The 24976-nt window shown below is 33.3% G+C and overlaps 1 protein-coding gene across 1 annotated transcript; it reads right to left on the bottom strand.

Annotated features, from left to right (window-relative positions):
- Positions 1-20965: 20965 nt before the first annotated feature.
- Positions 20966-24306, bottom strand: LOC108468011 (F-box/kelch-repeat protein At3g61590-like). The gene is made up of 2 exons (XM_017768860.2): positions 23747-24306; positions 20966-22398 (listed from the first exon to the last, which is right to left on the bottom strand). Exon 2 carries the CDS (start codon positions 22371-22373, stop codon positions 21165-21167), a length of 1209 nt encoding a protein of 402 aa, XP_017624349.1. The 5' UTR covers positions 22374-22398; positions 23747-24306; the 3' UTR covers positions 20966-21164.
- Positions 24307-24976: the final 670 nt, after the last annotated feature.

Raw genomic sequence — 24976 nt, 5'->3', positions numbered from 1 at the left:
ATTCGATTTAGTTCCTAATTTCAATTTAAGTACTTTATGCATAAAATTTCTTCACGAAATTTTCACACAATCATGCAATCATATCATAGACCTCAAAATAATCATAAAATCATTATTTCTATCTCGAATTTTATGGTCAGGAAACCACTATTCCTACTAGGCCCAAAATCAGGATATTACATCAATGGACCCTGCCCAATCACTATCTGAATACCCTATCAATTTGAGCTCTTTTGCCTTCTTAAAATTCACTCCATGATTCAAATTTCCCTTCAAATATCTGAGAACTCTCTTTGCTACTTTAAAATGGACAACATCACAGCAATGCATGAATCTAGACAAAAAAAAATCTTGCTTTCAAATTTTTCTTGCATCTTTCTTCCTTGTTCTGTTATTTGTTTTTGCTCTTTTGCTGCTGTCAAAAAAATCCAACAAATGGTATCAGAGCCTAAGTCTTTGAGGGCCATTGATTTTGCTTTTGCTGCTTGTAAAAAAACAAAAGCAGTAGCTCACCCCTGTGAGACTCCCAAACAAGCTTGGGATAAGCTGAAGAAGGAGTTGATGGAGTATGTGCATGAAGACACTCCACAACAGGAGGGAGTATGTGTAAGAAGAAACAACACTGTAATGAAGAAGAAACAACACTGTAATGAACAAGAAACAAAGCAAGATGTGTTTGAAGGCAAGTTGTCAACCAAGGCTGTGAAGGAGAAGAACACTCCACTTGAATAACAAATCTTTGGCATAAAAGACTGGGATAGTCAAGTGTGTAAGATTTGGTTGAGAATGAAGCTAAGGTTGAAAATGAAGTGCTTGAGTAGGGTCAGCTTGAACTGCCAAGCTTAAAAAATTTGTTAAATGATTTGAATTCGTAGCATGGAGTCCAAGGAGGAGTGTTGAAAATTGGCCAACCATGCTGCTGTAATATCTCCAGATGAAGTGCACGCAGCTTATAAACATGCTGCACCACAAATGTTACAAGGTCATTTATTGTAATATTTCGTATGAAATGCGTGCTAGCAATTGTGCATCTTTGCAAGACGTATGCTTCTTTGTAACAACAAGGTTTTTTGTTTAGTTTCATTATAATCAATCTAGTTAAAAATGAACAAGCTGATGACAGCTTGATATGTTTAGGTGTTGAATGAGCAGGTTAGCTGACTTGTTTGTGTGTACAAGCAATATTTATTAAGCTACTAGGCTACTTAGTGGTAGTAGGCAGTATTTAATGATATATTTGACTATAAATGTATTATTTTTCAAGAGCTAAATAAGCTGAAGCCATAGCTCCCTTGCTGCACATTTGTGAGCAAGTAAAAATACTGCCTTGTTCTGTCCTGTATTTCTTTCTCTGCTCAGTTTTCTTTTTTGTTGCTGTAAAAAATCCCAACAGTTCTTAAACATGATATTGACACACTTTATTCTTGTTCGAGCTCAGTCAACTTGAAATATGAATTTAAATTTTTGTCCAAGCATGTCGTATTTATAAATAGTTAATCCAAACCCACTCATACTATTATTATCATTTATTTAAATATATATTTTAATTTAATATATTTTTAGTTATTAAAATTTTATATATATAGGCAACTTAACATTATTTAAAATTAAAATTATAGTGTATATATATTACCATGAATTTAATTTTTATGTGTTACAAATTATATAAAATATAAAAATAACATATCAACAAAAGTTGGATGTATTAGTAAGACACATTGCACTCCTAAGAAGAAAACATAGGTTCAAACTTTGGAGATGACGTTGTTGTGAGGGATAATTATGAACATGGACAAAGGGCGGAGCCATGTAGAGGTTGCCTCCCCCCCCCCTAAAGTTTAAAATTTTTTCCAATTTAGTCTTTTGTAAATATACTAAAGCCCTCCCAAAAATATAAATAGGCCCCCAAGGTTTAATATTTTTGAAATTTCCCCATTTGTATATATATTATAGCCCTTCTAAAAATATAAGTAGGCCCTCCAATATTTTTATAGTATTAAAATAATATTAAAAAATTCTTGATAAAAACAATGAAAAAATCCCTTGAAGGAGCTAAATTACTCATGATGACTTTTTAATTATATTTTTGTTAAATCATAATTATTCAATATTTAAGTAATATAACAATATATATAAAAAGAAAATAAAAGATGAAGGGACTTTTATTATCTTTCTTCCTCGTATTGGTGCCTAGCAAGAAAAGAAAAAAATTCATCATAATTTTTCCTCCAAATTTTAAGCATAAGGTATGTTTTTCTTCAAACTTTTCATAGATTTTAAATTTTTGAAACTTGCTTTACATATATGTACCAATATTTTTTTTTCAAGTGTATTGAAAGTTGCCATTAAAAGATATTGATGGAAGCTTATAAAATTAAGTGAAAGAATTTTTTTTATGGAAAATAATTAAGAGACAGTTTCTAACTTGTTAGAAATGTAAAAATGAAATAAAAATAGCTAGATATTATTATGTTTCGGCCAAAGTGAAGGAGAGGAAGAAAACCTTGGTCACTTTGTTTAAAATTATGTAAAATGATAACCTATGAAACAATGGGTATTCTAGTGAACACGGAATTAAAAATGGTTAACCGAATCGAAAGTTATGTGAATTCGGGTTAGGAAATTTAAGTTGTCAACTTGATAAACCATGTATATACATGCCTATCATCAGTAGCTAAATTACTATATCTAGCTATATTATTTTTAGTTTTATGAATTTTGAATAATTTAATTAGTATTTAAAATATTATGTTTGAATTGAAAACTATTATTTCAATTTTAAAATTAGTAAATTCTTGATTTTAAGTTGAATTTGAATATTATGATTTAGAATGGTTGAATAAGCACAAGCATGAGTATATTTGATTAAAATTAAAAATTTTATATTATGCGATTTATGATTTGAATATGAAATGAAATTGAAATGAGAATATATGAAAATGGAAATAGAAATGAAATGGATGTTACAATCATTTTATTTTTTATAATTTTATAAAATTAAATTTCATGTCGATTGCAAAAAACGAAGAAGGTAAATGCAATTGATACTTTTTTTAAAAGAAAAAGTAGTGATACTTGTGATGCTAGTCGACTAGTGAACAATGAAGATTTTCCAACTACAGAAGTTAATACTTCTAAATGTCCAAGACTTCAAAGTGAAGATCATCCAAATCTTTCTTTTTTAATTAATAATCTAGAGTGGGATCCGCGATTGTGTCCTCAAATATGAGAATATCTTGCTAATCAACAAGATGAAGTCATTCGAACATATTTAGAAATGGGCCCATATCAAATACGTTTGTCTCAGTACCCATTTTCTGGTGACAAGCATCCCTGAAGATTTTAACCTTCTTGGTTTTGCAAAATTCTTTGGTTGGAGTATTCCCTTACTAAAGATGCAACATATTGTTTCTATTGCTATCTTTTCTCAAAACAAATTGCTAGTCATGGTATGGATGCATTTCCTGTTAAAGGTTTTAATAACTGAAAAAAATTTAATGATGAAAAAATGTGTGTTTTCTTGAATCATGTTGGCCAAGATCTACACTCTCCACATAATAATGCTGAGAAAAGTTGTCAAAATTTGTTAAATCAATCTCGACACATTGGTAAGTTTAGATCAAATAGAAGGTAACCGCTTACGATTCAAAACTTCAACTAATGTTGTTTGATGGTTAACTTTGCAAGGATGTGCTTTTAAAGGTCACGATGAAATCTCTAATTCAAGAAATCGAGGTAATTTTCTTGAATTGATTACATTGTTAGCTTCCTATACTGATAAAGTTTCCAAAGTTATTTTAGACAATGCTCTAAGAAATGCTAAATATACTTATCATATGATCCAAAGTGTGTCATAAGATTCGTGAAGACATTGGAGATTCTAAATTTTGTATCATTATTGATGAGACACGTGATGAATCTAGAAGGGAGCAAATGACGATTGTTTTGAGATATGTTGATGAGAAAGGATTTATAAAAGAGCGTTTCTTTGATCTTGTACATGTCCAAGATATTACAGCAAAAACTTTGAAAGAGGAAATATGTGTCATTCTTTCTTGGCATTGTCTTGATATTCAAAATATTCGAGGTCAATGATAGGATGGTGTTAGCAAAATGCGGGGTGAATGGAACAGTTTGCAAGCATTATTTTTAAATGATTGTCCATATGCATATTATGTGTGAAAATAAAATAAAATAAAATAAAATACACACAGATTTTACATGGAAACCTTTTTGGGAAAAAAACCACGGGCAGAGGAGAAGAAAATTCACTATGTCGAATTCGAATTATTACAAAAGGAATAGACTATATCTATTTATAGGCTTGTGAAGCCATATTCTAGTAAGACTGAAACAACTTATTCCAATCAATATCAAATAGATAGAATTTAATAATGTTTAAAAAACCTTATTTTAAAATAAAATAAAAGAAGTGTAATTCTATATGGATTCTTCTTTTATTTTATTTTACCACTGTATTTTATTTAAAAAAGGATTCGGGTCACTTAATTCTAACAATCTCCACCTTGACACGAATTCTCAATGAACAAGTTCTTCATCGTGAACTCTCAACGAACAAGTTCTCCACCTCTTCCATAAAACCCCTTAAGGGTTTAACGTCAACAATGAACACCAACCAAGTCTAAGCAATGCTCAAACTTGGTTATAGGAAGTGACTTAGTCATCATATCTGCAGGATTTTCATGAGTACTAATTTTCCTCACAACAATATCACCACAAGAAATAATATCACGAACAAAATGATACCAAACATCAATATGTTTTGTTCTCTTATGGAACATTTGATCTTTTGTAAGAAAGATGGCACTCTAACTGTCACAAAATACTGGGCTAATTTGAAGGTCTTTATTGAGTTTACTAAAGAGTCCCTTCAACCAAATAGCTTCTTTATAATCCTCAGTTTTCGCCATATACTCAGCTTCAGTGGTAAACAAAGCGACTGTAGTTTGCAAAGTGGCTTTCTAACTGATTGCACAACCTTCGATTGCAAAGACATAACCTGTGAGAGATCTTCTTCTATCAAGGTCTCTAGCAAAATCAACATCAACATACCCAATGTCTCCATCTCTAGTTCTTCCAAACTGTAAGCAAACATCAGTAGTACCTCGTAAGTATCTTAAAATCCACTGAACTGCTTTCCAGTGTTTTTTACCGGGATTCGCCATGTATCTACTAATTGCACTGACTGTATATGATAAATCTGGACTTGAACAAACCATAGCATACATGAGAGATCCCACTGCACTAGAGTATGGAACATGTGACATGTACTCAATCTCATCATCTGATTGTGGAGACAAAACCAATGAAAGTCTGAAATGGGTTGCTAAAGGAGTACTAACAGGCTTAGCACTCTGCATATTGAACCTGCAAAGAACTTTCTCAATGTACCCCTTCTGACTTAGATATAATTTACTTGCTTTTCTATCTCTGAAAATCTCCATACCAAGTATCTTCTTTGCTGGTCCTAAATCTTTCATCTCAAATTCTTTACTTAGTTGGGCTTTGACCTTTCTTATCTCACCTTTATCTTTTGCTACTATCAACATGTCATCAACATAAAGAAGTAGATACACAAAAGAACCATCACTGTTTTTCTTAAAGTAAACACAACTGTCAAAACTACTTCTTTTAAAATCATGGGAAGTCATAAAGGAATCAAACCTCTTATACCACTATCTTGGTGACTGTTTCAAACCGTAAAGGGACTTTTTCAGCAAGCAAACATAGTCTTCTTTTTCTAAGATTGTAAAACCCTCTGGTTGTTGCATGTAGATATACTCCTCAAGTTATCCACGCAAAAATATAGTTTTTACATCTAACTGCTCAAGCTCCAAATCATGCATAGCCTCAATACCAAGCAAAGCTCGAATCGAACTATGCTTAACAACTAGAGAGAACACATCTGTGAAGTCCACTCCTGGAATTTGACTGTAACCCTTTGCAACAAGCCTTGTTTTATATCTGGGTTCTTCAACTCTTAGAGTCCCTTCTTTCTTTTTAAACACCCATTTACAACGAACAACATTTTTACCTTTAGAAAGTTTCACAAGATCCCATGTTCTATTTTTGTGGAGTGATTCCATCTCCTCTTGCATAGCAAACATCCATTTTTTTGAGTCTTCACAGCTAATCACCTCAAAATAATTAGATGGCTCTTGATTCGCATCTATATCTTCAACCACATTTAAAGTATAAGCAACTAGATCAGCCTCAGCATACTTCTTTGGAGGTTTAATTTCTCTTCTAGTTCTGTTTTTGGCGATAGAGTATTGCGGTGAAGAAACAAATCTATTCTCAATTTTTGTACTTGCTTGAAGAGTCGACTCTGTATTAATCTGATGCTCCACCTGCTTTTGATTTTCTTTATTGGAAGACCCTTTAAGAGATAAGTTAAGCAGCATAGCAATTTCATCAAAAACAACATCTCTGCTAATCTCAACTTTTCTATTTTCAAGATACCATAACTTATACCCTTTTACACTAACTTTATAACCAAGAAAAACACATTTAATGGATCTCGGTTCCAATTTTCCATTATCAACATGAGCATACGCAGGACACCCAAAGATCTTTAAATCAGAATAATTAGCAGGACTACCACACCCTACCTCTTGTGGAGTCTTTTTCTTAATGGCAACGGATGGGGATCGGTTGATTAAAAAATATGCAGTAGAGGCTGCTTCGGCCCAAAACGACTTTGGTAAGTTGGCATTTGACAACATACATCGAACCTTCTCCATGATCGTTCTGTTCATTCGTTCTACAACACCATTTTCTGTGGAGTATGGCGAACTGTCAAGTGTCTCACGATCTCTTCTGACTTGCACAATCTATTAAACTCATCAGAACGGAACTCTAAGCCATTGTCTGTGCGGAGGTATTTTATTTGTTTTCCTGTTTGTTTTTCAATCATAATTTTCTAAGACTTAAATGCAAAAAACACATTGCTTTTCTGCTTTAAGAAGAACGCCTAAACTTTTCTAGAAAAATCATCAATAAAGGTTAGCATATAATTAGCTCTACCTCTTGAAGGCACTCTGGATGGCCCCCACAGATCAGAATGAATATACTCCAACGTTCCTTTTTTGTTATGGATCCCTCTGGTGAATCGAACTCTCTTTTGCTTCCGAAAAACACAGTGCTCACAGAAATTCAGTTTGCAAATTCCTTGCCCATCAAGAAGTCCTCTTTTGCTCAATTCTGCCATGCCATTCTCACTCATATGCCCTAGGTGCATATGCCAAATTTTAGTAATATCATCATCTGACAAGAAAGAGGAAGCGACAGTTGCATCACCAGTAACAGTAGAACCCTACAAAACATATAACTTGGCAGTCTTTCTCTACCCTTTCATCACAATAAGGGAACCTTTGAAAATCTTTAAAACCCCATTTCCAGCTGTGTATCTGTACCCTTTTAAATCAAGAGTACTCAACGAAATTAAATTTCTTTTCAATTCTGAAACATGTCGTACGTCACTGAGTGTTCTGACAACTCCATCAAACATCTTAACTTTGATTGTTCCAACACCTGTAATTTTACACGAAGCATTATTTCCCATCAAAACAACACTTTCAGACACTGTTTCGTACATTGTAAACCAATCCCGATTGGGACTCATGTGGAAGGTGCAGCCTGAATCAAGTATCCACTCCTCGCTCACTTTAGAATTGTTGACTGAAGCGACTAAAAGTTCACAATCGTTGTAGTCTTCAACAACATCAGCTTTACCGAAATTTTCTGGTTGTTTTCCCTTTTGATTTGTAACCTCTCTTTTAATCTTGTTCTGTAGCTTATAGCACTTAGATTTAATGTGCCATTTCTTCTTGCAGAAGTTACAAGTTTTACCTTTGTTTGAAGACTTTGATCTACCTTTAGATTTACCGCGAGGATTCTGTTCCTGTGTCCTTCCACGATCATCATCAACATTCTGATCTTGTCTCCCACGAACAATGAGACCCTCTCTCTGAAAGTTGAGTTTAACCACAAGATGCTTCATCTTATCATACGAGGTCAAAGAATTATAAACCTCATCAACTGTGAGAGACTCGTGGCTATATAAAATTGTGTCTCTAAAGGTTGAATAAGACGAGGGCAACGAATAAGTAGAATCAATCCTAGATCTTTTTTATCATACTGAGCCTCCATGGCCTCCAAGTTTGAGAGAATTTCTTTAAACACTGTTAAGTGTTTGTGTGCAGAGGCACCTTCTTCCAAACGATGAGCATAAAGACGCTGCTTCATATGCAACTTGCTTGTTAGAGTTTTTGACATACATATTTGTTCTAGCCTCTTCCATAATGCAGCGGCGGTCTTCTCTTTCATCACGTTCTGTAAAATTTTGTTGGACAAATACAGATGTAATTGTGTTAACGCCTTTCGACCCTTACGCTTCTTCTCTTCATCTGTTAATGTCGAAGGCATCTTATCTATCCCTAGTAGAGCATCCTCCAGACCCATCTGCGCAAGAATTGCTTGCATCTTAATCTGCCACAACGCAAATCTAGTGTTGCGATCCAACAGTGAAATTTCATATTTCAAAGACGCCATTATCGTGATCGAGATGAACAACCCGGAAGCTCTAATACCAATTTGTGAAAATAAAATAAAATAAAATAAAAATAAAATACACACAGATTTTATATGGAAACCCTTTTTGGAAAAAAACCACGGGTAGAGGAGAAGAAAATTCACTATGTCGAATTCGAATTATTACAAGAAGAATAGACTATGTCTATTTATAGGCTTGTGAAGCCATATTTTAGTAAGACTAAAACATATTATTCTAATCAATATCAAATAGATAGAATTTAATAAGGTTTAAAAACCTTATTCTAAAATAAAATAAAAGAAGTGTAATTCTATATGGATTCTTCTTTTATTTTATTTTACCACTGTATTTTATTTAAATAAGGATTCGGATCAGTTAATTCTAACATTATGTTTATTGCTTGGCTCATTGACTCTAGTTGGTATTAGTTGCTGCTTCTCGAGAGGTAATTCCTATTCATAATTTTTTCTCTGATTTGAACTTCATTATTAATATAATTAGTGCCTCTTGCAAATGCCATGATCAATTACAAGCTGGCCAAACAATTGAAATTGCAAATATGTTGGCAATGATGAACTTGAAACTGGTAAAGGATTTAATCAAATTGGCATTGTGAAACGAGCTGGATAAACCCATTGTAGCTCTCATTTTTGTTTTGTTTGTAGCTTGATAATGATGTTTGATGCTACTTGTTCCATTCTAGAAAAGATTATTGAAAGTGGCTTTAATTATTCAATCTGCGGGGATGCAACTGCAACATATAAGAAGATTACATCTTTTAATTTTATTTTTATCTTACATCTAGTGAAAGAGATAAAGGTATTGCAGATATTCTTTGTCAACATCTACAACAAAAATCCTAAGTTATTATAAATTCCATGTATTTAGTCTCAAGCACCAAAACTTTGATACAAAAGTTGATAGAAGATGGTTGGGACAATTTGTTGGAAGTTGTGAAAGCATTTTGTGAAAAGCACAATAATGAGGTTCTTGATATGAATTCTCCATATGTGGTAAAACGTGGTCATCACCAACATGTTGATTTCAATATGGAGCACCATTATCGAGTTGAGGTATTCAATGCTACTATAGATTCTCAACTGCTTGAGCTAAATAGTAGATTTAACGAATGAACAATTGATCTTCTTACCCTTAACTCTGCTTTAGGTCCTAAGGATCCTTATAAATCCTTCAATATGGATGATATTTGTTGTATTGTGGAAAAATATTATGTTTTTCATTTCTCTGAGCAAAATAAAGTAATTTTGAAGTATCAACTGCAACATTATAAGAAAAATGTTCCAAATCATTCGAAATTGCAAAATCTATTCACAATTTCTAATCTTTGTCAAGGATTGCTAAAGACACGGATGTCAAAGGTATATTTTCTTGTTGATAGATTAATATGTCTTCTATTGACTATTCCTATTTCAACTGCAACTACAGAAAGAACATTTTCAGTGATGAAAATCGTCAAAACAAGGCTTCACAACAAAATGGGCAATGAGTTTCTTACAGATAATCTTGCTGTTTATATTGAGAGAGATTGCTGAAACTTTTGATTTAGACTCTATATTTAGTGATTTTATTTCCTTGAAAGAACGTCGTGCACAATTATAAGTAATGATATGCTATTTCTTCTTAGTTGTTGGAATATTGCTTCTTTAGAATTGATTTTTTATATGTTTAAATCCATTGTCATGTTGGAATACTGCTTCTTTTGAATTGATTGTTTATATGTTTAATCATATTGTTATGTTGGAATACTATTTCTTTTGAATCGATTATTTATATGTTTAAATCAATTGTTACATAGCACATCTAATTTTAGCTTGGTCCCCTACAAGATTAACATGCTGGCTCCACCACTGTGGACAATAAAATGAACAAGTTTAATATCAAAAATAAAAAAATAACTTAATCTATTACAAACATAAAAAATGGGTCAAACTAGTTGGGCTTAAGTCTTAAATGTTTAACCCATATTTTAAATCGAGTTAATTTTTTTGTTCAAACTCTCTCAAATTTCAAACTAACTTTTGGGTTTAGGCAAATGACCCAGCTCTAAAAATTCTAGTCAAAACACTTCAATATACCAAATAGTTATATTTCTCTTTTAAACAATAATAAATGAAACTTAATTTCAATTACCCTATAGTATTTGTGAATTTTCTTTTGAGACTCAACTCTTGTTTATCTCAACGCTTCAAAGTGATAAATTTATATTTCAATTCTTCAATTTATTTGGAGTGTTTTCTTTCTTCCTAATCCAAATTGCTAAGGTTCTTAATTTTATAAGGTTGGTCAAATTCCAAAATTTTTTTTTTTTAGTAATGAATCTAGATTCAACACTAGTGTTCTTGTTTTAATTTCAGTTCCTTCAATTGTGAACTTTATATTTGTTTATCTTTAAAATTCTAATCTTTACTAGTTTGAAGTTTCAAAATTCTTTTTCCCATTCATTTTGTAACACCCCTCACCCGTATCCAACGCTAGGTTAGTGTTCGTGGTGCTACCTGACTTAAACTCGACCAATTATATAAAACTGGGCCGTGAAATTTCATACAATTTAAAAACTTCTCTTTTCACAAGTAATTTGTCTCATATACAGGCTTACGAGGCCCAAAACATACATCCGGGGTAATTCGGAACCCAACGGATAACTCATGAAAAACTTAGAAACTTTCATACATCAAGACCTCACACGCTGGTGTGGATATAGAACACACGACCGTGTGATAGGGACACGCCCATGTCCCGAACCCGTGTCTAAAAACCTGGACATTCTGCCAAAACTATACGGCATAAGCACACACCCGTGCCCTATAACCGTGTCCTTCACACGGTCGAGACACACGGCCGTGTCTCTTGCTCATGTATCACTAGCATGCATTCTGACTTTATGACACGGCATGGGCACACGCCCGTGTACTAAAATGACTTTATGGTTTTAAGTGTAGGGGACGCACGGCCATGACACACACCCATGGGGGTGAGCCGTGTGTCACACATGGTCTAGACACACACCTGTGTGTCTCGCCCGTGTGGACAAATTAGGCTATCTTCCAAGCCATTTTGTCACCCATTTTGCACAACTTACACAATATCAGTTCAATATGCTAATTCCATCCCAAAAAACATCAATTCATTCAAGAAGGAATATCACATGTATTACCAAAATGAATAATAGCCATCATCTAGGCTTAATACAAAATGGAGGGCTTTTATCTTAAGCCAAAATACATGAACAATTTCTCAATAATACAACTTACTAGTCTAGCCCTATACATGCCACCTTCAAAAATATAAATCAAACTATACCGAATACTGCGACTGATAGTGTGATCGATATCTCTGACTTTATGGGACCCTTAAGCTAGCCTGGCGATGCTGAAAAAAGAGGGAAAAGAAACGGGGTAAGCATAAAGCTCAGTAAGTTGCATATAAATAAATATACAGCAACGATCTCATCATTTGCCATCATACTTATAGCTCAAAGGTAAACGCAACTTAAATTACTCATTATCATTTACTCGAGTCTTATTTTCTAAATTAATCTCGTTACTCATGCTTATCATATAAGTACCTGTAACACTCGTAACATGATCATCCTTTCTTTATCAAAATTGAACAACTTTCACCATTGAACCGTTTGGAATACTACTGGATATTCTATGAACCTTCAACATGGGATAAATTTCCAATGCCATGTCCCAGACATGGTCTTACACTGGCTCTCATATATGCGTGCTGATGCATGTCCCAGACATGTCTTACACTAGCACAACTCTTAGCCGATGCGTGTCCCAGACACATCTTACGTTGGCTATATCTGTCGAGGCCGATGCATGTCCCAGACATGTCTTACTCTGGCATTCATCTCTGTGTCAATGCCATGTCCCATACATGGCCTTACACTGGCTCTCATAATATGCTTGAAGCATGTCCCAGACATGTCTTACAGTAGCCCTCGTCTGGATGCCGATGCCATGTCCCAGACATGGTTTTACACTAGCTATCATAATGTGGCTGAAGCATGTCCCAGACATGTCTTACACTGGCGCACAAATCACCTAATGTCTTGACACGAATATCCAGTTCATATCCTAAGGTTTCAACAGGATATTTCTACTATTTCAAATATTACAAGGCATTCTCAATTTATAACTTAACAACTCGTACAATATCAATTCAATGACAATATGAATACAAGTATTAACAATTTAGTTGTATTATTTACATACAACTTACCTCAGTTTACAAAAAGTGCTTGACTAGACGGCTTAATCGGATTGCTTGACTTTGCCTCGGTCTAGGCTCGGTTTTGGCAAATCTTGATCTATATTAACAATATATATCCATTTAGTCACTAAACACAATTTAAGCATTCATAAATTCACAACTTTGGTAAAATGACCATTTTGCCCATAGGTCTTGGTAAAATGACCATTTTACCCCTATGCCCGAAAATTGATTTTTATCAAATTTCGTCATATTTCAAGCCTAGATAAACTCTTTTTACTACTAGAGAAATCCCAAATTCTCACTATATCACACACTTATTACTTAATTTGCAACTTATGCAAACTAGTCCCTTTAGGTGTTTTTATGCTAACACCCGTCATAAAAGTTGTTTAAAACACAAATAAGACTCATATTCCTCCATAAAAACTCAAAAAACATTACAGTATTTTCATCGAAAAACCCTAAACTTCCACCATGTTGCAAAATAGACCTCTCATTAGAAAGCCTATCCTTTAAGGAGTCCAAAAATGTAAAAATCATTAATAGAAACTTTCAATATCTCTTACTTGAGAGGCTTAATGTTGCTAAAATTTTCGAAGCTTCAAAACCCTCCTATGGCTGGTAAAAATTGGTAAAAGAGAAGAAGAAATAAAGAAGAAATGGCCTTTTTTTGTTTAATATAAAACTAGTCAAAATTGATGACCTCACCCTCACCTAATTTTGACCTTATCTCCAATTTGTCTCCCCATGGCCGGCCAAGCCAATGCAAAAGGGTCTAATTGCTCTTTAAAGGCCCCAAATTTTATTTCTCTAGCTAATTGACACATTTGGGTACAAAAATACAACTTTTTCCTTTTATACGATTTAGTCCTTTTTCGCAATCGAGCTTGAAAATATTAAAATTAACTCACCAAATTTCTCATGCACTAATATAATCGTACCATAACCTCATAAAAATAAAAAAAAAATTTATCTTCGGACTTGTGGTCCCGAGACCACTGTTTCGACTAGGCCCTAAATCTGGTTGTTACACATTTTCTTTCATCTTTCTTACTTTAATTTCGTTTTTTTGTTTACTTGATTTATCAATTAGTTTATTTTTATTTTTTGGTAAATAAAGGTAATAGAAACTATTACAAAAAACTCATTCAATCCTAGTCAATCCCTCTAAATCATCATGACTGAGCTTCAAAACATGATCAGTTGGCTGCAAGAATTTGTAAAAACCTGGCTCCCACCTAAAGGCATGTTTAGCCAAAGCATTCGCGACCCTATTACCTTTATTATTAACATGTTGTATGTTCACTTCCCATTGGTTCTGAATAAATTGTTTAACATCTTGAGCCACTACATTTCAAGGTACATCTAGTGTTAAGTATTGCAACATTTGAATAACATTTAAGCTGTCCATTTTGAGGATCACCTTCCTAATACCCATACTCCAAGCTTGTCGTAAACCATCATAAGTTCCCCATAGCTCAGCTTTCACAATTGAGCATATTCCAATCTTTCGGGCAAATCCCATCTTCCACATTACCGTATCATCCCTAATAACACAACTAGATGATGCATGTCCAAACTCCAACATCCTTAGGTCATCTATCTTAACCTTACACCAGTCAATCTAATATAACCGCCAACATGTTCTCTTGATATGTTGGGCGAAACCTTTGTCAACACCCTTCATATATTGATTTATCTACAACTCATTCCCAAGCTTGTTCTAAGATACCCTCAACATTCAAGTTGGAGTTATTAAACAAAAAGTTATTTCGGTTCTTCCACAAACACCAGTAGATGGCGCTAAAGGTGCTACTCTAATTAACATTATCACAAGCGAACTTTGAGAATCCAAACATGTTAACAAATATCTACTAACTCTAGTAACATTTTTGATCTAACAAGTAAAGCCCAAACTAAAGTGGCTAAAAAATACTTATGGAGAATTTGACTTATGGATCCAGTATGACTCCCATAGACGATGCAGTTACTATCAGTGGTCATATGTATGATGGCTCTCACCTCATTTGTAAGGAGTTTGTTGTGGGCGTTTAACCAAAAAAGACCTTAACCCGTTGAGGACAGCAACTGCCTCAAATAATCTTCTACTTTTTCTGGCCGCAGAGAATAGTAAGCAGATTTGGTTGTAAATTTCAACTTTTTATCACATTTTCAGCGAGGGGAATCATTGACATTGTGAGCCATAGAAGGTCTTTTGATTGCTATGTGGTGTATAATATCAGTTGGCAATAAGTGTGATAATCGATCCTAATCCCATTGACCCTCAATTATCATCATCTTAGCTATTCAAACATGTTCAACATTACTCTCATCCCAAACAGAACAGTAGCTTGCTAGGGGACCACATTTTTGAATCCAACAGTCACACTAGAAATCAACAATACTTTCGTTGTCGATATTCCAAATCGCACCTTTTCGGATCTTACCCCATAGATTACTGATACCTTTCTAGAGGTGAGAACAATGATTGGAACATAAGATACAAGGAATCACCCCTTCCAATTTATATTTAGATCTAAGCACTTGTACCTAAAGATGTTCCGGTCTTTGAATAATCTAGAATCCGATCTTCATTAGAAATGCCATGTTTTGGTGCCATATGCTTTTGAACCCAAGTCCCCCTTCGTCAATAGATTTGCATATTTCTTCCCATTTCATCAGGTTAACCTTTCTATTGGCGTCAGTTTGACCCTAAATAAAATTTCTAATAATCTTTTCCATCTCTATGCCCACTCCTTTAGGTACAATGGTGGGTTGCATAGTATATATTATAACACTTCCTACCCGTATTCGTTGTCAGAGTAGGGTACGAGGCATTACCGGAGTTTACTGAATATCAGATAATTCTGAATCATTTATTATTCATATTCTGAAAATAATCATAAAGTCTCTCTATTGGGCCCTCGAAGCCCAAAACATACATTAAACATTCAATTCATATTCATGTCACATCAATATACAATTCAAACATTCAATAATTCAATTCAAGTTGCACGAACTTACTTCGTTGCTTATTCGTGTTTATAATTTCACTAATCTGAAAACTTTTCTTTTCCACATTCAAGTCTTATATTTGAGCCGCCCGGATCTTTATAAATAAATTTGATCATCATTTTTATTTATTTCATATTCTGATACGTTTAATTAATGCTCTAGCCAAATTACCATTTTACCCCTGAACTTTTGATTAATGACGATTTCATCCTTAGGCTTAGAAAAATAAAGTTCTTGTAATTTAATCCTTGTTTCGAGCCTAATTATCATATTGATAACAGCCCATGAATTCTATAAAATAACAAAATTTTCCATAATTTCAACACTTTTCAATTTAATCCCTAAAACATGTTTTCACCTGAACTTGATCTAAATTAATAATTTCATTCAATTTTGTAATTTAAATAATAATATAATCCATTTCATGCAATTTGTTCACTTCTGAAATTTTTACAAAATTTCCCATAAAGTTTTACTTTTATTCAATTTAGTCCCTGAGCCTAAAACATGCAAATTAGCCATGCTAGCTGAGTATTCATATATATTTTCCTCCTAATCCTCTCCATTCCACATCTTTGATGTATATATCATGCTTATAAGTAACATTATCTATAATTTCACTATTGACTTATATGTATATTCAAAGTTATCCATCCGTGTCATAGTCACTAAATTATTTTTATATTAAGATAAAGAACTCCAAATTAAGATCTGATAATTTTTCCTGAAACTAGACTCAAATATATTATTACCATAAAATTTTCAGAATTTTTGGCCTAACCAATAAGTACATTTTATTCTTTAAAGTTACCCTTGTGCTGTTGTCTGACAGTTCCAACCCTTCTTTACTAAGAATTAAATATCTCATCATACGAGATTCAGATGATGTTCCCACTTATTTATCCTGAAAATAGACTCGTTAAGGATTTTAAACATATAAATTTAAGCTCTTAATTATTTTTCTCCAATTTTTTATGATTTTCCAAAGTCAGAACAGAGGAACCCGAAATCATTCTAACCTTGTCTCACTAAATTTATTATATTTCACAATTAACAATTCCATTACTTACATAGTTTCTTCTATAAGAAACTAGAATCAGTAATATTTAATTCCATATTTTTTTCATCCTCTAATTCGATTTCCATAATTTATGGTGATTTTTCAAAGTTAGCCTACTGTTGTTGTCCAAAACTGTTTTAGTGCAAGATGTTTATTTACTATGTTTATAACACCCTTATTTTCTTTCTCTACACTATTTCTCATTACTTTCTCTTATTTTCTCTTCACTAACATATCAAGAACATAAGACCATATATAAGAAAACTCTACATTAACATCAATTCCATGCTTTTTCAATAATATTAATCTTAAAATATATTGAAATCTTGATGTTATTACCTTGTTCCATTGATTTCAATCTTTAACTTGATTTTCTCTCTCCTCCAGCTTCTATTTCTTGAATCTAACTTAATATTCTAGCTCCCCATAGTCTCCTTGTGATCTTTCTCTCTTGATGGCTATGGAAATTCTTTTGATTTCTAGGTGAAAATGGTAAATTTTTGGTGGAAGGACCAAATTGTAAAGAAAGCAAAACTTTCTTTCTCTCTTCTTCTCACATTGGTTTGCATGGGAAAGATGATGAAAATTCTTCATCTTTCCTTCCTTTTATACTTATTAAATAATAATAAAATAATAAAATATCTTATTAAAATATTAATAAAATAATACTTATCTAATTAATAATTATAAAATATCATCAACATCATCATTACTTTCTAGATTTCTCTCTCTTCCAATTGACCATTTTGCTCTTCATGATCTTTTAAAATTCCATCATTGAATCAGCACATAATTTGGTAAAATTACAATTTAGTCCCTCATAATTCTTTTCCTATTCAATTTAGTCCTAATTCATCCATTTTCCTTAGTTTCTAGATTATTTCACCCTTAAAATATTTTTACTATTAGTCCTTCAATTTTTTCATATTTACACTTTAGCCCCTCAAATTTTGAGTATTTACTTTTGTGAAACAAAACTTTTCTCACTTTTATAATTTAGTCATTTCTTGAATTAATATATCATAATATACTTCCCAATGTTGACATAACTCAAAATTTTCTCTTTTTGTCACTTTATTTCCTTATTTTACTATATCAAAGATAATATCTTACTATAAAAATTTTCGAGATATTACATATACAAAAACGTCCGCAAGGATCTCTTTAGTGAGCGTGATTCTTCTAGCTAAATAAAGTAATTTTTCTCTCCATCCCGAAAGCCTAGACCTCATATTAGATATGGTATATTGTAAAGTGGCTTTGTTAACCCTGCTATAGAATAGCAGTACACTTAAATACTTCTAAAGATTAGTCATAGAGGAATAACCCAATCCCATACTAATATTATTGTTCATTTCAAGAGGGACATTCTTTGAGAAGAATATTTGTGTTTTTTATATGCTAACACTATGATTCGAATGGGTGCAACAAGTCTCCATTACTTTTTTAATCATTTTCATTTAGTCCAAAGAGGCTTCAACAAAGAGAGCAAGATCATCGATGAAGAAAAGATGAGACATTCCTGAGCCATTTCTTGATAATTTAATCGATTTCCACCTATCGTTCTTCATATCTTTAGATATTGTCTAAGCCAGCCTCTCTATGCAGGGCACAAAGAGGTAGGAAAAAGAGGATCACCTTGACGAAGACCTCTATGTGGCCTAAACTCATCTGTAAGACCTTCATTCCATAAAATTTGCATAGAAGTCAAGCTCACACAATGCATAATAATTTGTTGAATCTGATATCGTACCAATATTGATAAGAGTATCATTAATAAAACCCCCAATCGAGTTTGTCATAGGCTTTTTCTAAATCAACTTTAACCTCTAACTAGCCTTTCTTCCCAGATTTATTACGCATAAAGTGAATTATCTCTTGTGCAATAATAAAATTATCAGTGATACATCGTCTTGGGACAAAATTCAATTGATTAGGGAGCACCCAATTTGGAATATAAGGCTTCTTGATAGGTGTCTTGCTAATGAAAGTTGGTCGTTGGGACTTCTAAACTCATCCGTTCTACTTTCGTTTGTAGGAGATTGTGTTGATAAAGGTGACCACTATTTCCGCTTCATTGTTTCCTAGCAACAGCATCCAGGATTTGGTGAACTAGTTGAGAAAAGTTGGACTTCTTCAAAAGGCATTGTTGATAACATTGAACACTTTACAAATATCGTTAAATTATGGAACATTGATGCTTTTTGGCCATATCCTTGGGAAGAAAAAGAAGTTTTTACACGTATTTTCAATATTGGAATAGCCCTCGGGAGGTCACCTTCTAACTCCTTGTTATCTTTGGAGAAACAACTAAAAGATGAGTTAGAAGAAGTGTTAGAATAGGAAGAGAGTATCTGGTACCAGAAATCAAGAAGCCGCTAGCTGATGGAGATCGAAATACCAAGTTTTTCCACTTGAGTACCATCAGGCGTTGAAGGGTCAACTCTATTAAGGCTTTGAGAATTGATGATGGATTGTGGTGTTCTGATCACAATTGTCTGAAGGAAATGGCCATTGATTATTACTATAACCTTTTCTCAAATGTACATCTTACTGATAATAGATACCCATTACAAGGGTGCTTTCTACAATTGTTGCCTTAGGAAATAGAGGATATGTGCAGGATTGTCTTAGATCAGGGAGTTGAGAAAGTAATTTTCGATATGACTCCTCTTAAAACACTCGGTATTGATGGAATTCATGCCGTGTTTTATCAGAAAAACTGGATTATTATGAGAAGTGGTGTGTGCGACTTTGTTAGAAGCATTATGGCCAGTAACAAGTTCAAAGTGTGGATCAATAAAGCTCTACTTGTTCTTATCCCAAAAAAGGAAAAACCAGAATATATTCATCAATCTTGGCCAATCAATCTGTGTACAATGCTATATAAAATTGTTTCTAAGGTGATTGTGAATCGACTGAAATCAATTATTTTATTTGTAGATAAGATATTTTCATTTATTTTACAATTTGACTCGAAATTATATTCTGATAAAACTTTTCAATAATAATAATGATTCCAAAATTTAAACTCTACCATCACTCTTTCCATCCATTTATTGGTAGGATGAATATGAAAACATATGTTTGTATATACCTGTATGGGTCCTATGTAGTTGGACATTTTTTTATCTGAAAAAAAAAGAAAAAGATTGGACCATTTTTCCACCAAACTCATGTAAAAAGATTATATTTATTAGAAAAGCATCTTAGTAGTTAGTGAATTTGTCCAATATGCACATTTATTGGACATGCATCTTACAGTTGCTCCAATGACTCAATTTTATTATTATTACCAAATTATTAAATTAGTCTTTTATCAATGGATTAAAGTTAAAAATGATCAAACAAATCCTTACATTAATTTAAAGAGAAATAAATAAATATGAAAAGAAACTATTAAATGCCACATTCTAAAAATCATTTAAGTAGCTGAAATGACCGTATGGAGTTTGAAAGCCAATGTTACTTTAAATGTATAAAGGAATCAATGTAGCAGAGTTAAATAATAGTCCTACAACTTGGCCGATGGTTTTCTCAAACAATGACACAGGGCAAAGGAGTTTGGCAAAGATTGTACGTTTACTGTATAACTGATGCTGGCAAAAACACCACGACCCTAAAAGAAAATGGAAAGCCAAGCTCCACAAAGTGTGTGGTCCAAAGTGTAGAACCAATCAAATCTTTGAGGACTTAAATTGGGGGGAATACACAAGGAGAAAATTTATGAACTCAATGGCAGGGGAAGTGGGGAACCACCCCATCTGATTTCCGACTCCAAAGATGAAAGGCAAAAGTTTTGAATCTCCAGATATGGATTTGGGAATTTGGGGAATGCCAATTAAAAACCAAGGAACAAAAGGCCAATCTATCCACCGCCCCCCAAAGATTTCCTCGTGGGATGAGAGATTTATGGCCCCATTCCTAGTCGAAGTGCCTTACAAGGCATGCTGGCTGCTGCCTGCCTGCCACATTAACATGTATGCTTGGAATGGGAAAATGATTCCTCCTAATTACTTCAACCAGCCTTTTACTGTTTCTACAAAGCATCCCACCCCCAGCAAATGATGTTTGTTTGAAGCAAAAGAATTACTAATATTTTTCATTTTCATAAATCAGCAGCTTCACCTGCCTCGTACATTTTGTGTTTTAACCTCTTTTTTTTTTTTTCTTTTTCTTTTCTTAGGGTTGGGGGGAACTGAGATATCTATCATATCATATGATGATCATAATGACATAAAAGAAAATGTGGGATGTTCATAAATAAGATCATGGAGCAATTTCAAGCCTTGGTTCAAAGCAAAAGCCAGTGAAGAGCTGAAGAGGGAATTTCTTTGAGACTGGACACTTGAGCGACCATTTCCATAGTTTCTGGTTCATGTCGAAAACAAGAAGAGCTGGGGCACCGTAGCTTTGGATGTATATGAGGTTATCAGTACCACTACTAGCAAAAACATCATCCAACTCACCAAATCCTTGGAAGAACTTATGGGGCATGCGACCGACTTCTACCCAATTCCTCCCATTAAGAACCCAGATTCCAATGCCCTTGATTATATCAGGTCGATCTGGCTTCCCGATCCCTCCCACCATTACCAGCTTCCCCTTGAGGTTCATCAAACGACCACAGGTAAGCGGGCCTGGTACTGGAATAAGACTCCGTATCAATGGGGATGATCGGCTAGAGAGATTATATGTAACAAGGCTGTGACGGTTTTCTGGTGTACCAACCCCGGTTGAGTAAATCAGAAAGTATAAAACCCCATCACAGATCACACTTTCATCTCCACCTCTCCATCCTGTTAAAACCTCAGTCAAGGAGGTTGCCCACATCATTGTTTCTGAATCATAAATGTGTATCGAAAGGTCCCATTGGAGAAAGTTTCCGGGGACTTGTTTAGATTTCACAATGGATATCTTATAATTGTGAGACGTCCTGCTAACCGAGAGTGACAGTGCACTATAGTCTGAGAATTTCATACCAGGGGGCTCCTGAAGCTTCTTGCAGATCTTGGTAATCGGATTGCATACATGCAACTCGCTTCTACTGTCATTGTCCATGAAACAAACCAATCCACACGATGAAGCAATAAACCAGTTTGGAGTCTGAATGCATGGAAGCTCGATGCTGTACCATTTACGGAGGATCGGATCATAGGCATAACCAACCGGTTCATCAGAACTTGTGAACATAAAATACCAAGGCTTTTGTGATAGGACATGCGAAAAATTCCATAAAAATCTTTTGGAACTGACAATCTCATGCCATCTTCTACACACGGAACCAGCTCTGAAAATGCTAGCAATGGGAAGATAAGCCAAAATTCGTTCCAACAAGTCATCCGGTAGGATCGAGTCTACAGAAATGATCGTTTCTTTATTACCTTCATCACTAAGTTCCGAGAATGAATCAAACTCACCGATGTCTTTAGACATGTCATCAGCGCAATGGCTGTTCCAAGAAGTCTCTCCTTCCATGATAAACAACACTTGAAGAAAATTCCTGAAAATTTCATAAAAAACCAAAGAATGAATTTCTTTACAAAGATTATAAGATGCTTTCCTATCACCACATGATGCAATAAATCATGAAGAAATATGAAAAGAGCCTAGGATCTTGTCCAAATACAAGTCAAATAGCCTGAAGATAATGACAGTTTGAAACAGGAAATGCATGGCAAATAATTTATCTATGCCTTAGTACACAGATTAGTACAAATTTTAAGAGGAAAAAAAAACACTCAGAACGTATTGAATGCACAATGTGCTAATTAATATGGCTATAATGAGAATGGGACCAACTGGCCATACATCTTGGAACACCTCTTAATATTAGGACAAAAACGTTGAGATGAATGGATGAGAACAGATAGATTAAAATGCGACAATCATTATATATATATATATATATATATATATATATATACATGCATGTACGTATGTAGGTATCTAAACAACAAACAACAACTAACTTGATCTTAAACAACAGCAGAAAAATAATTACAAATAATTGGAGAGAGCATGGCCCTCCAAAGTTAATGCAAAAGCCTGCATAACCTGTTTTATGCAGTGCAAGTATCAAAACATGAAAGAACAAAAAATAGGACAGCCAGAACTTGAAGCTTGAGAAAGGAGAAGAAAAAGCAATTCATCAAGGAAACATACTTTTAGATGTTCTTAGGAATTACATGCATGCCTACTGAGGATATGGTATCAAGTTCACAAATGAACATCAAATTAGGACATTTAATCATCTGTACGGAAAGCTAAAATATATTCTTAGGAGGAGATAAAATCAGCACAACATATTAAATCAACTGTTGAATATGCAAAAACGATGCCAGAACACTGATTTCCAAGATGGAGATAAATCAAAACCCCCATGAAAATTATTGAAAAATATAAATTAGAAATCTTAGCATTGAATATGCAAAAACAGAAAAAATGTGAATCACTGGGTTGTTACTTGAACAGGGAAACGCATTTATAGAGTGATATATAAAGGAAACACTTATTTTTTTTTTAACCAGATTTGTTACTAGGGAAGGAGTATTTAATCCAAAACAAGTTGTGTTCTTTTCACTGAAAAAACAGTACCAATCTTTCATGAATTTAGCAAACCCTAAAATTGGGGTTTTTTTATAAACAAATCAAATAATGTTAGGTAAAAGAAAAGAAGGGTTAGTCCATCCTTACCTATCAATCAAAAAACAAAACCCAAATAACTAAAAGAAAAAAAGAAAAAAAGTAAGCATCACCAACTAAACCAAAATATGGTTAGATACCAGACAGGAAAACGGATCAATAAACAAAATAAGATGAAAACTTTCTCCAAAAAAATGGTTACATACCTGTAATGGAGGTGGTTCAAGGATAAGTGAACCAATGGGTGGTGGTAGATTCGAACAAAGTATCGAGATTTAACAAAAACCAAGGGAAACTAAGAAAAGGAGCAAAGGTTCAGACTTCAGATAGGTAAAAAAACAATTGTTTCTTGGCAAAAAGGACACCATTAAACAACAAGGAAAAGGGGTAATAAGTAAATTTTCTCTTTCATTTTTTTTTCCTTCAAATGGCAGAGAACAATGAAAATGGGTTACTCCAAATCGGCTTATAACCAATTCCTAAGCAAAAACCCATTTTTTAGTCGGAGAGAAAACAGAGAAAGGAGAGGTTTTTTTTTCTTTCCTTTTTAGTGTTTCCTTTTCGATATAACCAAAAAAAAAATTAACGACAGGCAGAGGCAGAGACAAGGGATGAAGAGAGAAGGCGGTTTTTTCTAAAAGGCTGTTGTCGTGTTTAGACTTTAGACTATAATCTATAGACAATAGAGAGAAAAAGAAAGAAATGGGTCATTTATTTGTTTATTTATTTATTTCAACATTAAAGTTGGTTTAAAAGCAACTTTTGCGGTTATATTAGGAGAAAATACTGATTTTAAAAAAATATTTAGTGGGATATTATTTTGTTCCATACTTTTGGAAATTGATCAATTTTGGAGTATGAAATTGAAAATAGACAGATCCAAAAGTACGATCTAGGGCTGAAGTTAGAAGTCAGCCTAAAATTAAATTATATATTTTTATTATAGTAAAAATATAATTTAGTTATTTTAATAGTTTATATATTTATAATTTTAAATGATTAAATTAATTTTTTATCATTTTTAAAAGTTAAAATGTAATTTTATTATCATTAATTTAAAATTTTATAAATAATAAAGTACATAAATGAAAAAAACTTTATTTTAAGGGGTCAAGGCCCTGTTATTCCCCTTAAATCTGCCCCTGCCTGCCTGCTTTTTGTCTTTTTTTATGTATTAGTTCTTTTGAATAAATAGTTAAATGTTGGTAGTTTTATCCTTAAGTCTTGAGTTTATTTCACTTTTACTCACATTTATATTTTTATTTCATGTTATTTCAAGCTTTGCTTTTATTTTTAATTACTATTTTTAAGCCATTAGTTCCTTTGATTATATGGTTAAATAATAGTGATTTTATCATTGAGTTCTTGGTTCCATTCCTATTCTAAGTATATTTGTATTTTTTATTTCATATTGTTTCAAGTTTTTGTTAAAATTT

The sequence above is a fragment of the Gossypium arboreum genome, chromosome 8 (genome assembly GCF_025698485.1).
Source record: "Gossypium arboreum isolate Shixiya-1 chromosome 8, ASM2569848v2, whole genome shotgun sequence".
Classification (NCBI taxonomy): domain Eukaryota; kingdom Viridiplantae; phylum Streptophyta; class Magnoliopsida; order Malvales; family Malvaceae; genus Gossypium; species Gossypium arboreum.
This window is presented reverse-complemented; position numbering and strand designations above follow the sequence as displayed.

Excerpts from the sequence above, each read along its gene's own strand:
- LOC108468011 (XM_017768860.2), bottom strand. The coding sequence starts at position 22,373 with ATGGAAGGAGAGACTTCTTGGAACAGCCATTGCGCTGATGACATGTCT.